General features: G+C 46.0%; 1 protein-coding gene across 1 annotated transcript in view; it reads left to right on the top strand.

The window, feature by feature from the left end:
- Positions 1 to 18,624, top strand: part of LOC126545824 (cell adhesion molecule Dscam1-like) — a 710,777-nt gene that overhangs the window by 602,886 nt on the left and 89,267 nt on the right. Inside the window, exons 10-11 of the mRNA XM_055061988.2 lie at positions 4,887 to 5,051; positions 10,391 to 10,461. Of these exons, the coding sequence (XP_054917963.2) occupies positions 4,887 to 5,051; positions 10,391 to 10,461 (236 nt within the window). The remainder of the gene's footprint in view (positions 1 to 4,886; positions 5,052 to 10,390; positions 10,462 to 18,624) is intronic.

Below are 18,624 nucleotides of genomic sequence, written 5' to 3'. Positions count from 1 at the left end.
GAATGGCCATAGTTTCATTAATTCCATGGGTACGTTCTTTGCTTTTCTGCATCGATGTCTTTTGTTTCCTTCAATTTTTCTTTTTTATTCTCTTTCTGCTTCCCTGCGCGATCTTGGGTGGGCCTTCATTCCACGAGGAACGCCTTCGCAGTGCTGCTGCATGCGATGTCGTTAACGATCGAGCCGCGCTGGTTAATTAATTTGAGTGGAATGTGTGGTCGGTATGCTCCGTTTGGAATTCAAGCTCTGTTCAATAGCTTCGGCATTCCTGGAACCGCACTGTCTTGACAAACGTGTAAAGCGCGCTCTGTGCCATCCACTTTCTTCTCAGTCTCTCATTTCGGCTTTCCTTTTTCATGTACGCCAGCCACATCTTGTGCTTTCGATTTGTCATTGCAATAAGCTCTGTAAATATTTAAGTTCATTCTTCTTTTCTTTTTTTTTTTCCAGATTGTCCGCTTTTTTTTCTTTTTATCCCTCTTCACCTTTTCTTACAGGCGCCGTTGCCAAAACGATCGCAGGAAGTGTAAAGTGTAGAATTCTACAAATGAACTATCGCGAGTGTTTCTGCATAATTCATATAACATTCTCCGGTTATTTGTTGTTGTTTTTTTTCATGACTGCCTTCTGCATAAAATTAACGCCCCACTTCTGGCTATTTACATTTGTCCAGATTTCTATCAAATAATATCAATATTTAGAAGAAAAAAATAAGACAAAAAGTGAGGTTCCTTTACAGATTGCACAACTTAATTGGAGCAGACAATAGGCTGAGCTACTCCGAAATCCTGCCGCATTTCCGACAGTGCTCTAATTTGAGTGCTTTCCTACTCGCCTATAGAGTTCCGCGTAGCCACCTTTCCGCCTAAGACCACGGTTTGAATCCCCGCTGCTCCAATTTTTTGCGCTCACACTTCGTAGGCATTCTCTCTTGTTAAGTAGGTGACCTAACCGACTGTTAGGAAGACGTGAGCTCATAATCGCTGTTTTGCGATCAGAGAACGCTGCCAACTGGCGGTTGCCCGTACGTCTTATCTAAGCTCGTTGAACGCATGCGCTCTTCTATCCACTGCTCGATAGTGTGCGGTAACGTTCTTTACGCAAGTCCCTATACGTTGCGTGCCGGCCGACATGCCTCTCCCTTTCTCTCCCTCTATCCCTCTTTCCTCCCTCTACATGTTGTACCTAAAGCCCCTGGATATGATTACTTCTGTGCTAATTAGTGGCCCCTCCGTCCTGCTTCTGGCAGCCACTGTCGTCCAACATGTTCTTCGTAACTCGCCTGCGCAGAGCGTCGGAGTATACAACTACGGGTCGTACACGGCCGTTTCTACATCACAATAAATAACGCTAAGCAAGAAAGAAAGAAAGGTAAACTGGAAGAAGCTGAGCATCGTGCTGGCTACGACCGAGGACCAATTTCTGCGCTAGCGGTTGTCAGCAAAGTGCACCATTCGTGTCCGATCTGGCGGCACCATTTTCAGCGATCTGTACTTGAAACGCGTTGTTAACCTGACCGTGCACTTCGTTGCCAACAGCGTCGGACTACGTTAGGAAGAACATGGCGAACGGAAACAGCTTCCAACCAGAAATCCAACGTTAATAGGATGCGATGGCGGCATTTCAAAGGTTATCGCTCCATAGCTTTCTTTTATTCTTTTTTTTTAAGAACGTATACAGAAACATTAGCCGTCCCCTTCTCCAGGTGGCAGTCGTCGCTCACACATCTGGTAAGTGTGATTCGAACGCAGTTTCTTCGGTTCTAAACGCCGATGCCGCAACGGGCATAAACGCAGTTTTATGCTCCGAACGTTGGTGGTGCTTGTGCGCTTAGCATGCCGCATATATTGTAAACCGAAGTGAGCAGTATCACGCGCTCTTATGCCTGTGTGCTTGTGCACCTTTTATCTCAATGGAAAAAATATATTCGCAAGAAAATGTTTGAATGGCTCATTCTGCTAGCAACAACTAGGGAACAAGAGTACTGTGGCGAAATGAATACAAAAAATAAAAACACACATCTTCAAATGACTTATATTCTACTCTATGCGCACGAGAAATCATATTGTGTTCGTTAACAGCATCACTGAGAATAACGAGAGAGCAGCATGTTTGTATTTCATCGCATCAGTGAGCTGGGCCGTGCCAAGGAGATGCATAATTCCCCCAACCTTGTCTTTGTACTTACTTGCTTTGCATGTGTTAGGTTCTTTTCAGCGTTCAACTGCTTTGCATATTTCTATGAATGCCCAGCGTCCCATACTTTCTCAGTGATTCAGCGCACTATCATCATCATCATCAGCCTATATTTATGTCCACTGCATGGCGAAGGCCACTCCGTGCGATCTAAAATTACCCTTGTCCTGCGCCAATTGATTCCAACTTACTCCTGCAAATTTACTAATTTCATCAACCCCCACCTAGTTTTCTGCCGACCTCGACTGCGCTTCCCTTCTCTTGGCCCCCATTCTTTAACTCTAATGCTCCACCGGTTATCCATCCTACGCGCTACATGGTCTTCATTGTATGGTTCCTAACAGCACAACACAGGACGCCCTCAAAAGGAAGGTAAAAATGACAACACGGCGCCATGTTGTCGTTTTTACCTTCCTTTTGTCCCTGTCTTATGTTGCGCTCTTACGAACCTTACAATGAATCCTAACCAAATGGCCCAACTTGCCGTCACATGGCCTGCCCAGCACCATATTTTTTTCCTCTAAATGTCAATTATAATCTCGGCTATCCCCGTTTTCTCTCTGATCCACACCGCTCTCTTCCTTTCTCCTTAACGTGACGCCTTTTCGTTCCGTCGCTTTTTGCGCGGTCCTTAACTTGTTCTCGAGCTTCATTGTCAACCTCCAAGTTTCTGCCCCATATGTTAACACCGGTAGGATGTGGTCATTGCACACCTTTCTTTTCAATGATAGTCACGGGTACGCTCTCAGTCAAGATCTGGCGATACCTGCCGTATACACTCCAACCCATTTTTATTCTTCTGTAAATTTATTTCTCATGATTACGGTCAACTGTGAGCAATTGACCTAAATAAACGTATTTATTTCTTTACAGAGTCTAGAGGCTGACTTGCGATCCTGAACTCTTGTTCTCTTGCAGGCTGTTGAACATATCTTTCTCTTCCACATATTAATATTTAACCCCACTCTTACGCTTTCTCCGTTAAGGTCCTTAATCATTTGTTGTAACTCGTCCCCACTGTTGCTGAACAGGACAATGTAATCTGCAAACCGAAGATTGGCGAAATATTCGCCGTTTATTCTCACTTTTAAGCCTTCCCAGTTTAACAGCTTGAATACTTCTTCCAAACATGCAGTGAATAGCATTGGAGAGATTGTCTCCTTGCCTGGCCCCTTTCTTGATAGGTGACCTTTTTCTTTTCTTGTGGAGAACCAAGGCAGCTGTGAAATCTTTGGAGATATTTCCCTAGATATTCACGTATGCCTGCTGTACTCTTTGATTACGTAATGTCTTTGATTACTGGTATCTCTACTGAATCGAGTGCCTTTTCATAATTTATGAAAGCCATATAGATAGGTTGATTGTACTCTGCAGATTTCTCGATTACCTGATTCATGACATGAATGTGATACATCGTAGAATATCTATTCCTTTAGCCGGCCTGTTCTGTTGGTCGACTGAAGTGTTGCCCTTTTATTCTATTAGAAATACTGAAAGCAAGCTAATGGGCGTATAATTTTTCAATTCGTTAATGTTTCACTTCTTCTGGATTAGTATAACCTTGGCATTCTTCCAGTTCTCTAGTACCCTTGAAGCGGACTATACCAGTGGCTAACTCCAGCATGGGCGCGCACACTGCTAGAGCAATAATATCAGTAGCCGCGTGAAGCGAAGCCGCTGTACTTGCGTCATAACCATGCCAGTGCTTCATCTTGATTTTTGGGACTCCTGCAATGATCATTTCGAGCGCTAGCACTAGCCGCGCGAGCATTTATAACGTCTATAGGGTACAAGCGAAATTCTTCAAGGGTGCTTCCCACACCTCTCGTTGGCGAAAAGACGATGGCGGACGTTGCCCTCGAAAAGGAAATAAAGCTTGAGCGCGCGAGCTGGTGAAGGTATCCTTGCCCCCATCTCTCTCTCTCTCTCTCTCTCTCTCTCTCTCTTCGAGTCACACGGTCAGGGCTCTGGGAGACATTCATGTCCCGGAGGCTCATGACGCCGGCAGCCCGGCCTGTGGCGATGGCTTGCTTGGCCGGGTCCTCGGAGCGCAGTAGGGTCTCCCAAACCTCCCAAGTAGTAAGGTGCTCCAGGCCCCGCGGGGGAGGATCCGCCGGGCAGAGGAAAAGGGTTCTCCACGATGTTCCTCAGGACCATCATTAAAGTTCTTTGTCTGTCTGTCTGTCTGTCTCTCTCTCTCTCTCTCTCTCTCTCTCTATATATATATATATATATATATATATATATATATATATATATATATATATATATATATATATATATATATATACACATATGCCGTCCGCAGGACGTCAGTCATCTTGTGTAGGGCAACCTAAGAATGTGGAAAAGCCTACTTCCAGGTCTTCGGATATGCCCTATTACATTCGAATTGTGTCGTTTCAACTTCATCCATCGCCGCTACAGCCTGTATCACGACAACATCACCTACATTTGCACTTATTTAAAAACAACGAAAACAGAAGGTCAAAGCTGTCGAATAACTTTTTCGGTAAGGTCGTATTCGACTCTGAACGATACTGGCGCTACAGAACGCAGCTTATGTTTTCTGCTTCCCGTGCTTATCCTTTACGCTTTGCTGTCATGTCTCCTTCGAGGTACTCCGAGAAGTGCTAAATGAACCGTCGGTCATTTTTCTCACCCTTCTACCTTTGCCTCTTCTCACGCAGACGACGACGCGGCGCTTCGCAACATAACCACCAACAGCTCCCTCACGTCGGCGACCATTGGCCCGTTGCGTCCAGCCCGAGTCTTCAGCCTGCGAGTTAAAGCTGAGAACGGCATCGGATGGGGTCGCTTCAGCAACTGGGTCACGGCCAACACCGAGGAACACAGTGAGTGCGCACCTGCCAGTGCTGCTGTGCACTGTCCCACTTGCCGTCTAGATAAGCCTACACAGGCGTTCGACTTCTGGCGCCGTGTTGATAGCGGCTGCCGACAGGGTGCGACTAATGAACCGTGAGCGCCAATCGCAGAGTAAGCGCGAGCTTCAGGGACCATGTACTGTCCTCGGCACAGCTCCCGAGATCCGCGCCGAAAAAGTCGTAGTAATTTCGCGAAAAAAATTCTTTTTTTTTATGTTTACAAACGGCAGAGCTTCGGCCCGTGAGAGCCCTTTCTTTAGTTTGCTTCTTTTTTGTTTTTTGTTTCTCTAACGCGGAAGATTCCGCACAACTCCACAGCGGTGTGTACCGTTTTCTGGAAACGTATCGTCAAAATCCTCGATTAGGCTCTTCAGTCAGGCCCGCAGGGGTCCGCACACTTGCCCAGCGCAGGACGCCTCGCAACTTGGCGGCGCGCTTTCAGGACAAGGACCGGCGATTGCCACGGGCCACTCTTTCCTTTTCTGCTCTCTCCCCGTGCCTCCTCTTCGGTGCCAAATGCGCTCGAGAATTCGAGGCACGGGGCGGCAGCCGCGCGATGGCTTTTTCATTTCGGCTGCTTCATCGTTAAGCGCCCTCGCAGCTCGCCAGGGGCATTTTGTCGCTCGCGGAGACAAAAACGAATTCCGAAGCGTCGCACAATTACGTTTTCGTCGATTAACATCTCCTGCCGCGCGGAGGCTGCGCGTGACGAGGAGCGAGAGGCGCGTGCCGCCGCCGTCCCATTGTTGCGTTTCGAAAAACCCAGGCCGGCGGATGCATCAAAAGAAGCGGCGGCGGCGGCGGAGCGATAGCGCCCAAGGAGCCGACGCGAAAAAGGAAGCTCCGGGAGGCGTCATTCGAGACGAAGCGCCAACGCTTTGAAGGAATCCTTGCGGAAGGAGCCGGCGACAAGAATGAGCGGCCCCGATTTTCGGCAAAAAAAAAAAAAAAAGGCGGGGAAGCGCCGGCATCCCCACTACACCCAGTCTCCCTTATATATATATATATATATATATAAATATTCTTTTTTTTACCTCGCGCAGGAGATCCGCTCGAAACGCGCGCGGACAACAAAAGTAAAAAAAAAAAAAAACGGCTCCGTTGGTAACGAAGACTGAAAGGGTGTGAGAAAAAGGAAATCTTTTGTTTCACCTCTCAGCGAGCCCTCCTTTGTTTTCTGGCCTCGTAGCTATCCCTCTTCCCTCTTTTTCCCCCACACTGTTGTTTTTCAATATTATTTCTTTTTTCGGCCTGAGCTCTCTCTTTCTCTCTCTCTCTCTATAACGCCTTTACATCGTCCTTGCCTTTGTCGGCTCTATATGAAGCCTTGTTCTTTATTTCCTTACTTTCTTTTCGTTTTTTTTCCTTCTTTTTTGCCTTCACGACATTATACCTATTTCTCTCCCCTGTTCTCTACACTGTTTGCTACTCCACTGGACGACGCCTCCTCTTTGTTTTTGTTTACGCCAGCTTTCCTCCGCGTGGTATTGAGTGCGTGTGTATGCCAGTAAATGAGCAAGTTTCTGCAGCGGCGTTTCGTGCGCTGTCGCATTTGTAAACATTTTCATTTTTTTCTTTCTTTCATCGCCTTTCACCGTCGCCTGCGCTCCCTCATCTCTATCTTTACGTCCTCTTTCTCCTTTGCCAACAGCGTGCAAGAAGCTGGACGCTGTGCCCGCCTCTTATATATCTTCCTCTGGTTCTTTTCATCTGGCGCCCTCTAGCCGACAGTTTTGTTTCCCACCACGTTATCGCTCTTTTGCCTTAATCTAAAGTGAGCATCCTTGAAAGCTCCGGTGCCTCTTCTCTTTTATTTTTCTTCTACTCTTTCGCGGTCACTTCCTGCTAAATATCGTTGTTCACTCGTGGGTGGTTCGCACCCTTCTTTCGGCCGACCAGTGAACCGCTTCGTCTCACTGCGTATACAGCACGTCCCCCGCAGTTAGACACGTGCATCCCTTTCCCGGATGCTTTATTTCGAGCGTTCGTAGGACCTCCGCTACTCTCCCTGTTGTTTTTCACCCAACAGCCCTTCCTTCCTTTTCTTCTTCTCCTTCCACTTCTTCTTTATCACATCTCCGGGGCATTTTCGGCGCGCGCGACTGGCCTCCTCTTCGGGAGCATGCAGTTACATTCGGTTCCTCCGCCGGCGATATCCCGTCGTCCTTGCGCGAGAAATGCTGGCAAGTTCTCCATCATACCGAGTAGTAGGCCGAGAGAGAATGTAACGAAGCGGAAGGCAGCCAGCTCAGCCAATCGATGCACAACGTACACTACCAAAGCCGCGACAGAAATGCGAGAAGAAAACAAAAGAAAAAAGAAAGCGCGAAGAAGCTTGCGAAGGCGGCGTGCGCGCAGAGAAACGAGTGTAGCAGGCAGCCTGTGAGTAAAAGTTGAGGGTAGAGAGAAGACAAAAAAATGCATAGGAAGCACTCGGAACATGGACCGTCGATCGGAACCGTGTTTTCGGCGCGAACACAGGAGGAGCCGCCGATGGAAGGATGGCCGTATTCACGCGACGTTGTAAAAGGAAAGCAAGAAAACATGAGCATATGTCAATGAACTTTTTCTCCTCGTGGCCGACGTTTCTGGTGTAGTGAAAAGAACAAGCAATTGCGGCATAAAGAACGAAAGAACGTATGAAGACCATAGTGCCCTCAAAAGGACTTTAAAACAAATTCGGGCTCGTGTGAAGTCTCAGGTGTGAGTTGGCTACAGCAGATTTTCGATGCGAAAAACTTTCGTTGCAGTCAGTCGGACTCGAAGACTTCGATGACGTGCACAAGTATCGCGCATCACGAGCCTAAAAAATAATACGAAAATAAATGTGCGCTCATAACTGCATAGTAAAATCGCGCAGGTGTGCGAACTAGAAATAGTGTGAAACAAACTGAAAAGCCCACTTTTTTTTTCTTGATGCGGGGTTTGTGTGCGTGTGTGTGTGTGTATGGGGGGGGGGGGGGGGTCTTTAACGAAAGGAACAAGGAATACGGATGGAGTTTTGACAAAACAACGCGAGCAGAATAGGAGAAGCTTAATAATGAGGAGAAAGAAGCGGGGTTGGGGAGTGGGGGGGGGGGGGGGGGACAGGATACGCGATACAAAAGTTATCGACGAGCAGGGTGGTCCGAACGCTCGAGAAAAAAAAACAAGAAAAAGAGGCGATCTACCATTTTCTCTCGCGTCGCGTTTTTCCAATTACGCTCCGCTCGAGCGCGCTCTTGTCTTCTGTCTGGCTGCCGAGCGCCGCGCGCGAGATAGTCATCGCGGGGCGTCGTCGGAGTCGGCGAGCCGTTGTCTTGAGGCCCCACTTCGATCGCGACGGCGGGCCTCGGGTGCATCAAATGCGCATACGTGATGGATTTGCACTACTTATACATGCATCAGCGTGTACGGCCGAGCATGTTGTTGCCCGATACAAAGTACCGCCGTCACCCTTCCTTTTCCCAAGGCTATTCGTTTTTTTCTCTTCTTCTTTGTGAACATCACGCCGACGATGTTGCGAACTCGGGCGTCTCGCGGCGGCCGTGTCGACGATGTTCGCGCAACGGGCTACGCACTGCACCGGTGAGAGGAGAAGCGGTTCAGTGGCTCCGGTGCTGTGCGCGTCCGGGCGCGCGTTGCTTTCCGCTCGCGCTCGCGCGAGCTGCATCGGAGCGAAGCGCTGTGAGCGCCAGGTGGCTGCGTTAAGACTCTTCTAGCGCGGGCTGTTCGATGGCGTGTGAGAAGAGAGCTATGTTTCCTGCACGCCGGAACGAATCTTTGAGTGCACGGTGCAGGAAAAAAAAAACGAAACGGTGCGACAAGGGAAGAACAGAAAATAGGAAAGCCTCTATAGCGTGTGTTCGGATGTACTGGAATCTCGCCCGATAATTCCGCGTTTCATCCCTATTGTAATGTAACCTAACACTGAATGTTACGACCAAAGGAAGAAAAAAACTCTATTTGGTGTTCTACTTCCGGTTTGAAAAAAAGAATTCGTTACTTAACGTACACCCTAATATATGACAGTACTTTATTTCCTTCTTTCTTTTTTCTTTTTTAGCTATAGCTGCACTCTTTCAGAGTAGGCTTCCGGCCGTATAACGTTTGTCGGCTTCCGACGGCTTCCGACGGCTTCCGACGGCTTCTGAGATTGCGGGTTCTGTCAAACTTACTGTCTTCATTGTAGTATTTCTTCCGTGCAAAAAAATAAAAAAATAGGTAAGAGAGAAAAATTCAGGTAGAATTCATCCACGATGATTGTCTAATTAATTTGGGAGTGTTCGCATAGCGCGCACACTCTATTCCACTTCTACTGCAGCCGAGTGAGTGGAGCGTGACGGTGCGTCCGCTGGGCTTCGTCTCTTTTGCAGCCAACCGCACCGCGCCTCCCTGGAGACCTTGCAACCCTCCAGGCGCGAGCCGCTCACCTGCTTCCATATCGGGACGGCATGACGGCGGCGTTGCTCAATTTATTCCCCATCATTATCGCGATTCAGCATCATCCCCTGATACCTTGCAGGTATCAGGGGATGGTGCGGTCTGAAGCTTGATCCGTATGTAAGCGCTTTAAATGGCGCCGTGCCATATGCGAGTGACGTTAACGATCGCGCTATGCGAGCGATGGTCGGACCATCTGTGCTTGGCGCTGTGACTCCTAACGAGCGTCGGAACGACGGCTCGTGTCGAGAGCTTCGGTTGGCCTTGCGAGGCTTCCCGCTCTGTTGTCCCGCGTATTCCGCGCCCCTTCTCTACTGTTGGCGTACCACCGAGGATGTGTACTTGCTTACCGTGTTGGATGCAGGCCCGGTTTCGATTCCTCGTAGGGGGTCAGATTTTCTTTATTCCTTTTACGCGGACATCTATATCGAGGCCATATAGACAGATAGTACAGGGTATGGTAGCCGAATAAATGCTGTCGCCTTCGCAAGACAAGGCCAGAAACGCTGAGAAAACTGAGGGTATCTTATGGTCAACAGTTGCCGAACAAGGGAAGCGTTCCGACAAAGGGTCTTGCCCACTTCGTCAGGGGCAAAAACGACTTTTCTCGTTTAGTGGCTGTTGATCACTTCCATTCTCCACTTTCCTCTGAACTCTTTGTCTTGTTTGGTGGCATTCTTTGTTTCATTATCTTTGCTTAAAAAAATTTACTCATTGAATTAATATTAGAGCACAAAACGTTTTCCATGGCTGCTTGCGTTATTTAATTAGAGCTTGTGATGTCACTTTTATTGGGTGCTCTTGTTCGTTTCCTTTTGCATCTTGCTGCTGTTAATTTTTGGTATGCCGTATAAAAATTAGAAAAAAACAACTTTTCTTTTTTGTAGGTCCTGCAAGCCCGCCACTGAATATAACAGCTCGCCCGACCGGTCCGAACTCCATCAAGATATCTTGGGAGGTGAGATTTTTCCGACCTCACTTTCGCAGAAGTAATGTGATCTCCAAACCTTCAACAGCGTTGTATATTCATGTCATGTGGGCTCGCAACTATTTATTTATGTGTTTTTTTTCGTTCACATGTGCTAAACCTACCACTTATTCAGTGCTGTCACGCATTTTCGGCGCCTAAATAGCATTGGCGTTGTGCTAAGTAGGAATATCTATTTCAGTCACAATCAGTTAAGCTGGGTCCTTGTGTACGAGTGACAGCGGTCTTTGTGTTGTTTTTGGTGCCGAAAGGTTGACGTAACGTCACAACACATTTATCGATTTCTGTTGAGTCCGTGGCTAAGTGTCAGCGAAAAAATTACAGGGTCTCTTAAGATCTCTCTTTAGAGGTGAACGGCGAAAGCCTACTTTTCCTCCTCTTATCATTCTCACCTTTATCTTTACCTCTTCTCCTTCTCTTCTTTCTTTTAGTCATTACTGCTCACTACTAAGCATTTTTAGTCATTTGTAATCAATTGTGGTCATTAGAAGCCGTTGTTAGACATCTTGGTCATATCCTAGTCATTAGTAGTCATTACAAGTCATTTCCGTCATTATAAACCATTACCGGCCCTTACTAAGCATTTTTAGTCATTTCTAATGAATTGTAGTCGTTACAAGTTGTTGTGAGACATATTGGTCATTTCGTAGCCATTACTACTCATTGCAAGTCATTTCAGTCATTATTAGTCATCACTGCTCACTACTAAGCATTTTTGGTCATTTATAATCAATTGTAGTCGTTACAAGTTGTCGTTAGACAGATTGGTCATTTCATAGTCATGACTAGTCATTACAAGTCACTTGAGTCATTATTAGTCATTACTGTTCACTAATAAGCATTTTACGCATTTGTAATCAATTGTGGTCATTACAAGCCGTCGTTAGACAAAGTGGTCATTTCGTAGTTATTAGCAGTCATTACAAGTCATTAGTAGTAATTTTAGTCATTGTTACTCATTACTAGATATTTCTAGTCATTTCTAATCAATTGGGGTAATTACAAGCCGTCGTTAGACATATTGTCATTTCGGAGTCATTAGTAGTCATTACAAGTCATTAGTATTCATTATTAGTCATTACTAGTCATTATTAACCTCTATCAATCTCTATTATGACGTGATCATTCACTATCACTATCAGTGATTTTTCATTCTTGAATCTGTCTTTAATCTGTCTCAATATGGCATGATGACGTTTCGGCGGGCACTCCGGCGGTCAGGTATGCTGACACAAACTTCACCATGAGCCTAGAAAGGCTTTCGCCTCCAAATAGGACCCATACTTGAGTGACTCCTGTAGCTGTAAACACTCCTCAACAATGGTTTACCACGAAGCAAATAGATGCATATGCTTTCTTTTTAACGTAGAAAAATATTTTTCAGCTTAACAAATTCAAGGGACTGACAACCGGCCAGCATATGTTGTGAGACGTTCATGGAAATGAAATGACCATGATTTATAGTGACAGAATCCAGCACGCTTTTCCTAATTTAAGTAGGATTTATAATTTTATAATCATAATCCGGACAGGCCGCCATTGGAATCTGAACCTGGCAACGTTTAACGCTAGAACGTTATCTAGTGAGGCGAGTCTAGCAGTGCACAGGAATTAGAGGGCAGTAAATGGGATATAATAGGACTCAGTGAAGTTAGGTGGTGGTGGTGGTAAACATTTATTTCACTTATTTACAGAGAGAGTTGAGGACGGGGAGGACAAAAGGAGCATATACAGTGCTAAAAAGCGGGCACTTCCAGTGCTACCGGGGCTTAGCGGAGAGACGAGAACTAGGAGTCGGATTCCTGATTAATAAGGATATAGCTGGTAACATACAGGAATTCTATAGCATTAACGAGAGGGTGGCAGGCCTTCTGGTGAAACTTAACAAGAGGTACAAATTGAAGGTCGTACAGGTCTACGCCCCTACATCCAGTCATGATGACCAAGAAGTCGAAAGCTTCTATGAAGACGTGGAATCGGTGATGGGTAAAGTCAAAACAAAATACACTATACTGATGGGCGACTTCAATGCCAGGGTAGGCAAGAAGCAGGCTGGAGACAAGTCAGTGGGGGGATATGGCATAGGCTCTAGGAATAGCAGGGGAGAGTTATTAGTGGAGTTTGCAGAACATAATAATATACGGATAATGAATACCTTCTTCCGCAAGCGGTATAGCCGAAAATGGACGTGGAGGAGCCCGAATGGCGAGACTAGAAATGAAATAGACTTTATACTCTGCGCTAACCTTGGCATCATACAAGATGTGGACGTGCTCGGCAAAGTGTGCTGCAGTGACAATAGGATGGTAAGAACTCGAATTAGCCTAGACTTGACGAGGGAACGGAAGAAACTGGTACATAAGAAGCCGATCAATGAGTTAGCGGTAAGAGGGAAAATAGAGGAATTCCAGATCAAGCTACAAAACAGGTATTCGGCTTTGACTCAGGAAGAGGACCTTAGTGTTGAAGCAATGAACGACAATCTTGTGGGCATTATTAAGGAGTGTGCAATAGAAGTCGGTGGTAACTCCGTTAGACAGGATACCGGCAAGCTATCGCAGGAGACGAAAGATCTGATCAAGAAACGCCAATGTATGAAAGCCTCTAACCCTACAGCTAGAATAGAACTGGCAGAACTTTCGAAGTTAATCAACAAGCGTAAGACAGCTGACATGAGGAAGTATAATATGGATAGAATTAAACATGCTCTCAGGAACGGAGGAAGCCTAAAAGCAGTGAAGAAGAAACTAGGAATTGGCAAGAATCAGATGTATGCGTTAAGAGACAAAGCAGGCAATATCATTACTAATATGGATGAGATAGTTCAAGTGGCTGAGGAGTTCTATAGAGATTTGTACAGTACCAGTGGCACCCACGACGATAATGGAAGAGAGAATAGTCTAGATGACTTTGAAATCCCACAAGTAACGCCGGAAGAAGTAAAGAAAGCCTTGGGAGCTATGCAAAGGGGGAAGGCAGCTGGGGAGGATCGGGTAACAGCAGATTTGTTGAAGGATGGTGGGCAGATTCTTCTAGAGAAACTGGCCACCCTGTATACGCAATGCCTCATGACTTCGAGCGTACTGGAATCTTGGAAGAACGCTAACATAATCCTAATCCATAAGAAAGAGGACGCCAAAGACTTGAAAAATTATAGATCGATCAGCTTACGGTCCGTTGCTTACAAAGTATTTACTAAGGGAATCGCAAATAGAATCAGGAACACCTTAGACTTCTGTCAACCAAGGGACCAGGCAGGATTCCGTAAAGGCTACTCAACAATAGACCATATTCACACTATCAATCAGGTGATAGAGAAATGTACTGAATATAACCAACCCTTATATGTAGCTTTCATTGATTACGAGAATGCGTTTGATTCTGTCGAAAGCGCAGCAGTCATGGAGGCATTACGGAATCAGGGTGTAGACGAGCCGTATGTAAAAATAATGAAAGATATCTATAGCGGCTCCACAGCCACCGTAGTCCTCCATAAAGAAAGCAACAAAATCCCAATAAAGAAAGGCGTCAGGCAGAGAGATACAATCTCTCCAATGCTATTCACAGCGTGTTTACAGGAGGTATTCAGAGACATGGATTGGGAAGAATTTGGGATAAAAGTTAATGGAGAATACCTTAGTAACTTGCGATTCGCTGATGATATTGCCTTGCTTAGTAACTCAGGGGACCAATTGCAATGCATGCTCACTGACCTGGAGAGGCAAAGCAGAAGGGTGGGTCTAAAAATTAATCTGCAGAAAACTAAAGTAATGTTTAACAGTCTCGGAAGAGAACAGCAGTTTACGATAGGTAGCGAGGCACTGGAAGTGGTAAGGGAATACATGTACTTAGGACAGGTAGTGACCGCGGATCCGGATCATGAGACTGAAATAATCTTGAAGAATAAGAATGGGCTGGGGTGCGTTTGGCAGGCATTCTCAGATCATGAACAGCAGGTTGCCATTATCCCTCAAGAGAAAAGTGTATCACAGCTGTGTCTTACCAGTACTCACCTACGGGGCAGAAACCTGGAGGCTTACGAAAAAGGTTCTACTTAAATTGAGGACGACGCAACGAGCTATGGAAAGAAGACTGATAGATGTAACGTTAAGGGATAAGAAAAGAGCAGATTGGGGGAGGGAACAAACGCGAGTTAATGACATCTTATGTTGAATTCCAATGGCGGAGTCGGAGCAGCCGACGGACTCCGCGAGCGAGCACTCGACTCTGGCGCAGAGCAACGCCTCCAGATCCGCGAATGGAACACAACCTGCGCCGCCGGAGCAAGGCGGAAGCGGAAGTTCTATCACCGAGTTACCCAGGATACCTTGCGTGTTGTCATTTTCTTCCGCTGTTTGCTTCCAGCACCGCCGCACCGGTCACTTGTCTCTTCAGCGCCGTTCACCTGTTGTTTATTTAAAAGTGCGGAATGGATATCTCGCCAAGCGTGCAACAGCTTTTGCTTCCTCGCGAGTCGTGACCGGTGGCGCCTCCCAGCGGACAAACGTGGTAAAGGAAATGGGTCACGCAGAGTTCCGGTCCACTCCGCCGATTTTGGCGGAGCAGCTTTTTCTGCTCCACGGAGTGACTCCCGCTCTGAATCCCCTCCGACTCTCTCATTGGAACACCTTACTCCCGCCCTCACTCTGCCATTGGAACAAACTTGCTCCGAAATGAGCAGAAAAACTTGCTCCGACTCCGCCATTGGAATTCAACATATAGTTGAAATCAAGAAAAAGAAATGGGCATGGGCAGGACATGTAATGACGAGGTTACGGACTGGATTCCAAGGGAAGGGAAGCGTAGCAGGGGACGGCAAAAAGTTAGGTAGGCGGATTAGATTAAGAAGTTTGCAGAGACAACATGGCCACGATTAGTACATGACCGGGGTAGTTGGAGCAGTATGGGAGAGGCCTTTGCCCTGCAGTGGGCGTAACCAGGCTGATGACGATGATGATGATGATATAATTTTTAATCAGCAAAGAAAGTGTCATGATGATGATGATGATGATGATTTATTAACATGTCCTTTGAAACGAGGCGGTCGGAAATAGTTACCCAGCCTGCCTGAGTTACTCAGGTACGCTATACATGCTTTTCATTCTAGCATTTTTGTATACATCTGTTTCATCTTTTTTCCCTTCCTCAAAACATCGCTGTCTACCTTCTAGCGCTACCTATGCCTGTAACGGTACGGTCGTATCAATTCCTTCCCTGCTTTTTTTCCACCAATACTCCGAACGTACCTTGCTTATCTCGACTGCTGACCGGTTGATGCTTCCGTACACTTTAAATCCAAGCGCTTCTGGAAGGTGTACGTTACCTACGGGTCTCACTGAGGGAATGCCTTCGCATTGCGTTAGGATGTGCTGAGTGGTCCCTGATTTTTGCTGCAGCATACGCATGTCTCATATAGTTGCGAATATTTGCTCCGGTATGTTTTTGTCCTTAGGCAACCAGCTCGAGCCTCAAATAGTAAGGCACTCCCCTTCGTGTTATCGTACAGATTTTTCCTTCTAATTTCTTCATATTCTTGTAAATCCCCACCGTCTTTTTTGTTTCCATTCTTTGTATCCAATTCATGGTATATGTTTCTCGCACTTTCTTTATGATGACTCCTGGTTGTCTACTTACACTTTCAATTACACCCTGTGCTTGGTTGCCAACTTTCTTGGCCTCTTCTGCCATTCTGTGTCCACGTTTTTCAGGGGAGATACTTCTGCACTTTAGCCGCCCATTTATTTTCATCCAAGTTCCTGATTTTGCTAGCTAATTTTGCTCCGCAATTCTGTTACTTCAGACGTGGCCCAACGCATGTCACCCTGCACTGCCTCATCTGTAGTTTTGCCGTGGGCTCCCAAAGCCAGCCGGCATACCCATCTTTGCTTAACTTCCAGCCCCGACAAGATATTCGACTTGAAGTACAGAATGGCATTTGCGAGCGCTGTCCCTGGCACCATTACTCCTTTCTAAATTCCATGCACGACCTCATACTTATTGTGGTCTCAAAGTGATCTATGTTTCATTATTGCTGCATTCCGCTTCCCCTTTATTTTGAGATTATCTTGGTGGGTGCTTGAGTAAGGCTTTCTTTCGTTTATGTATACGCCGAGGTATTTATATTGCTTGACTATGTGTATGACTTGCTGGTGAATCGACACCACGTAATTACTCATCTCTGGATTGAAGATCATAATTCCCGATTTCTCTGTGCTAAACTTAAGGCCTAGATTTGTCGCTGCGTTTCCATACGTATTCTCAAGTGTCTGTGAATATTTTGCATTGTCCGCATGCATCGGTCCGGGGACCTTCTCTTGTACCATTTTTCCATTACGTATGTATGATCAATCAAACGCTGACTGACTGTTTTCCAGTCGTCTTTCTATACCCTTAACATAAAGCGTGAACGACAATGGAGACAGAGGACATCCTTGCTTCAATCCTTGATGAATTCCCACCAGTTCATTACATTTTCGGCGTTCCCACACAATTTGTACTCGGTGTCCATATGTATATCTGTATCCCTCAGAAACTCCACAAAATCGTCATCTATGCCATCGTGCTTGAGAATATACCTTAATATTAAGAAATGCTATTCATAAAGTTATATTCTGAGCTACTGAAATCTCTATGCACTGAGTTAGTACAAACATATTATCCTCTAAGTGTCTTCCTAGTCTGAACCCATTCTATAGTTGCCCCAGTAAAAAAAGACCTCAAAATGAGTAAAAAAACAGTCAGTGGCGCGACCTGGCGGTGAAATCTTGGCACTCCAGATGTACTATATGAAATAACTGTGCGTAAGTCAGCTGTTATTAAGTTCAGCGCACTTATTGCTTAAAATTGCAATTCGTATATTATTAGATGATTGCGTTCTATTCTATGCGTATTACGAAATAAAATAAGTGCACGCTTACGAGCGGCACATGTGTCCCACAATGCATGGCGGCACACATGCTGTTGTACCCGCGCGAGCTAGGGAGTAAGTACCTAGAGTGGTGGGGTCTCCCTGTGAGACACAAGATGCAATCGAATAGTTGTGCCGTAAATGAGTGGCGGCACTTCAATATTAGCACACGCCTGGCTACGGCAACACGCTGAACTGCGTATCACGTGGAAAAGCGTCGATTCGCATTCGAGAAATTAAATTCGCTTGGCTAAAAAACACCCTTGACTGGTTAATAACCAAAGCAGTTGAACAGGAGACCACGAAAATACGTAGCAATTATTGTAGAAATATTAACACTTGGGAAAACCTGAGTCGCAGGAACATCGGCTTGATAAACAAAATATTACTTTCTCACAGCTACGGCAGCACTTGTCGTCTGCCTCCGAAAAATGCCGGCGTATAGTCGCTATCGCGCTCACCTACCACTGTTTTCAGCATGCCTTCAGCGAACGACTGCATCCTCACAGCAGGTCGAAAGATTCTGATAAAAAATGTCCCACGGCGTTTTCCGCGTTACGACTTCATGATTAGACACTCTGACTGGTAAGCTTTCCTTTGCACTAAACAAAAAAGAAAGAAATTGGTGCCATGAAAATTGTTTATCATTCCCTTTAAGCCTCAAATGTATATGAAGGTTGGAAAGCACGCGAAAACAGAAAAAATCGCAGGGTCGATATAACGGCCTCAAGCTGTGCAATTGCCGCAATTCTCTACTAACAGCGGTATACCAACTTTTTGCACTGTCACCACAGGAGCAACAGCGAATCCATTTTACTTTTCGCAGCTTGCATTGATTCTGTTGTAAATGAAGTTCTTGCCTCTTCTCCACAAAATGTTCACGGTGAGGATGGTAGCATCTAGGGAACTAGGGAACAAATAAAATGAGGACTACAAAACGCATAACAACAGCACGAGAGGAGCGTCGTTACGTCGTCTTTCGTGCCCTATTCCCCAAAACAGCACGAGGCTGACCAACTGTCTGACCAAACCATGCCTGGCGCTGTGTCGCACAAGGGATCGAAAGAGCCCCATCTGCTTGGCAATTATGTGCTCCCCTCATGACTTTGGCGTGATGCTATACTACGACAGCATCGTACGCTGATCGCCATAGACACGACAGTACCCGCGTTGGTTAGTTTTAAACTTATATAAAGCATAGAACGGAATGTTAGAGCGGAAGGGTG

Source organism: Dermacentor andersoni, chromosome 1 (assembly GCF_023375885.2).
Source record: "Dermacentor andersoni chromosome 1, qqDerAnde1_hic_scaffold, whole genome shotgun sequence".
Taxonomy (NCBI): Eukaryota; Metazoa; Arthropoda; class Arachnida; order Ixodida; family Ixodidae; genus Dermacentor; species Dermacentor andersoni.
This window is presented reverse-complemented; position numbering and strand designations above follow the sequence as displayed.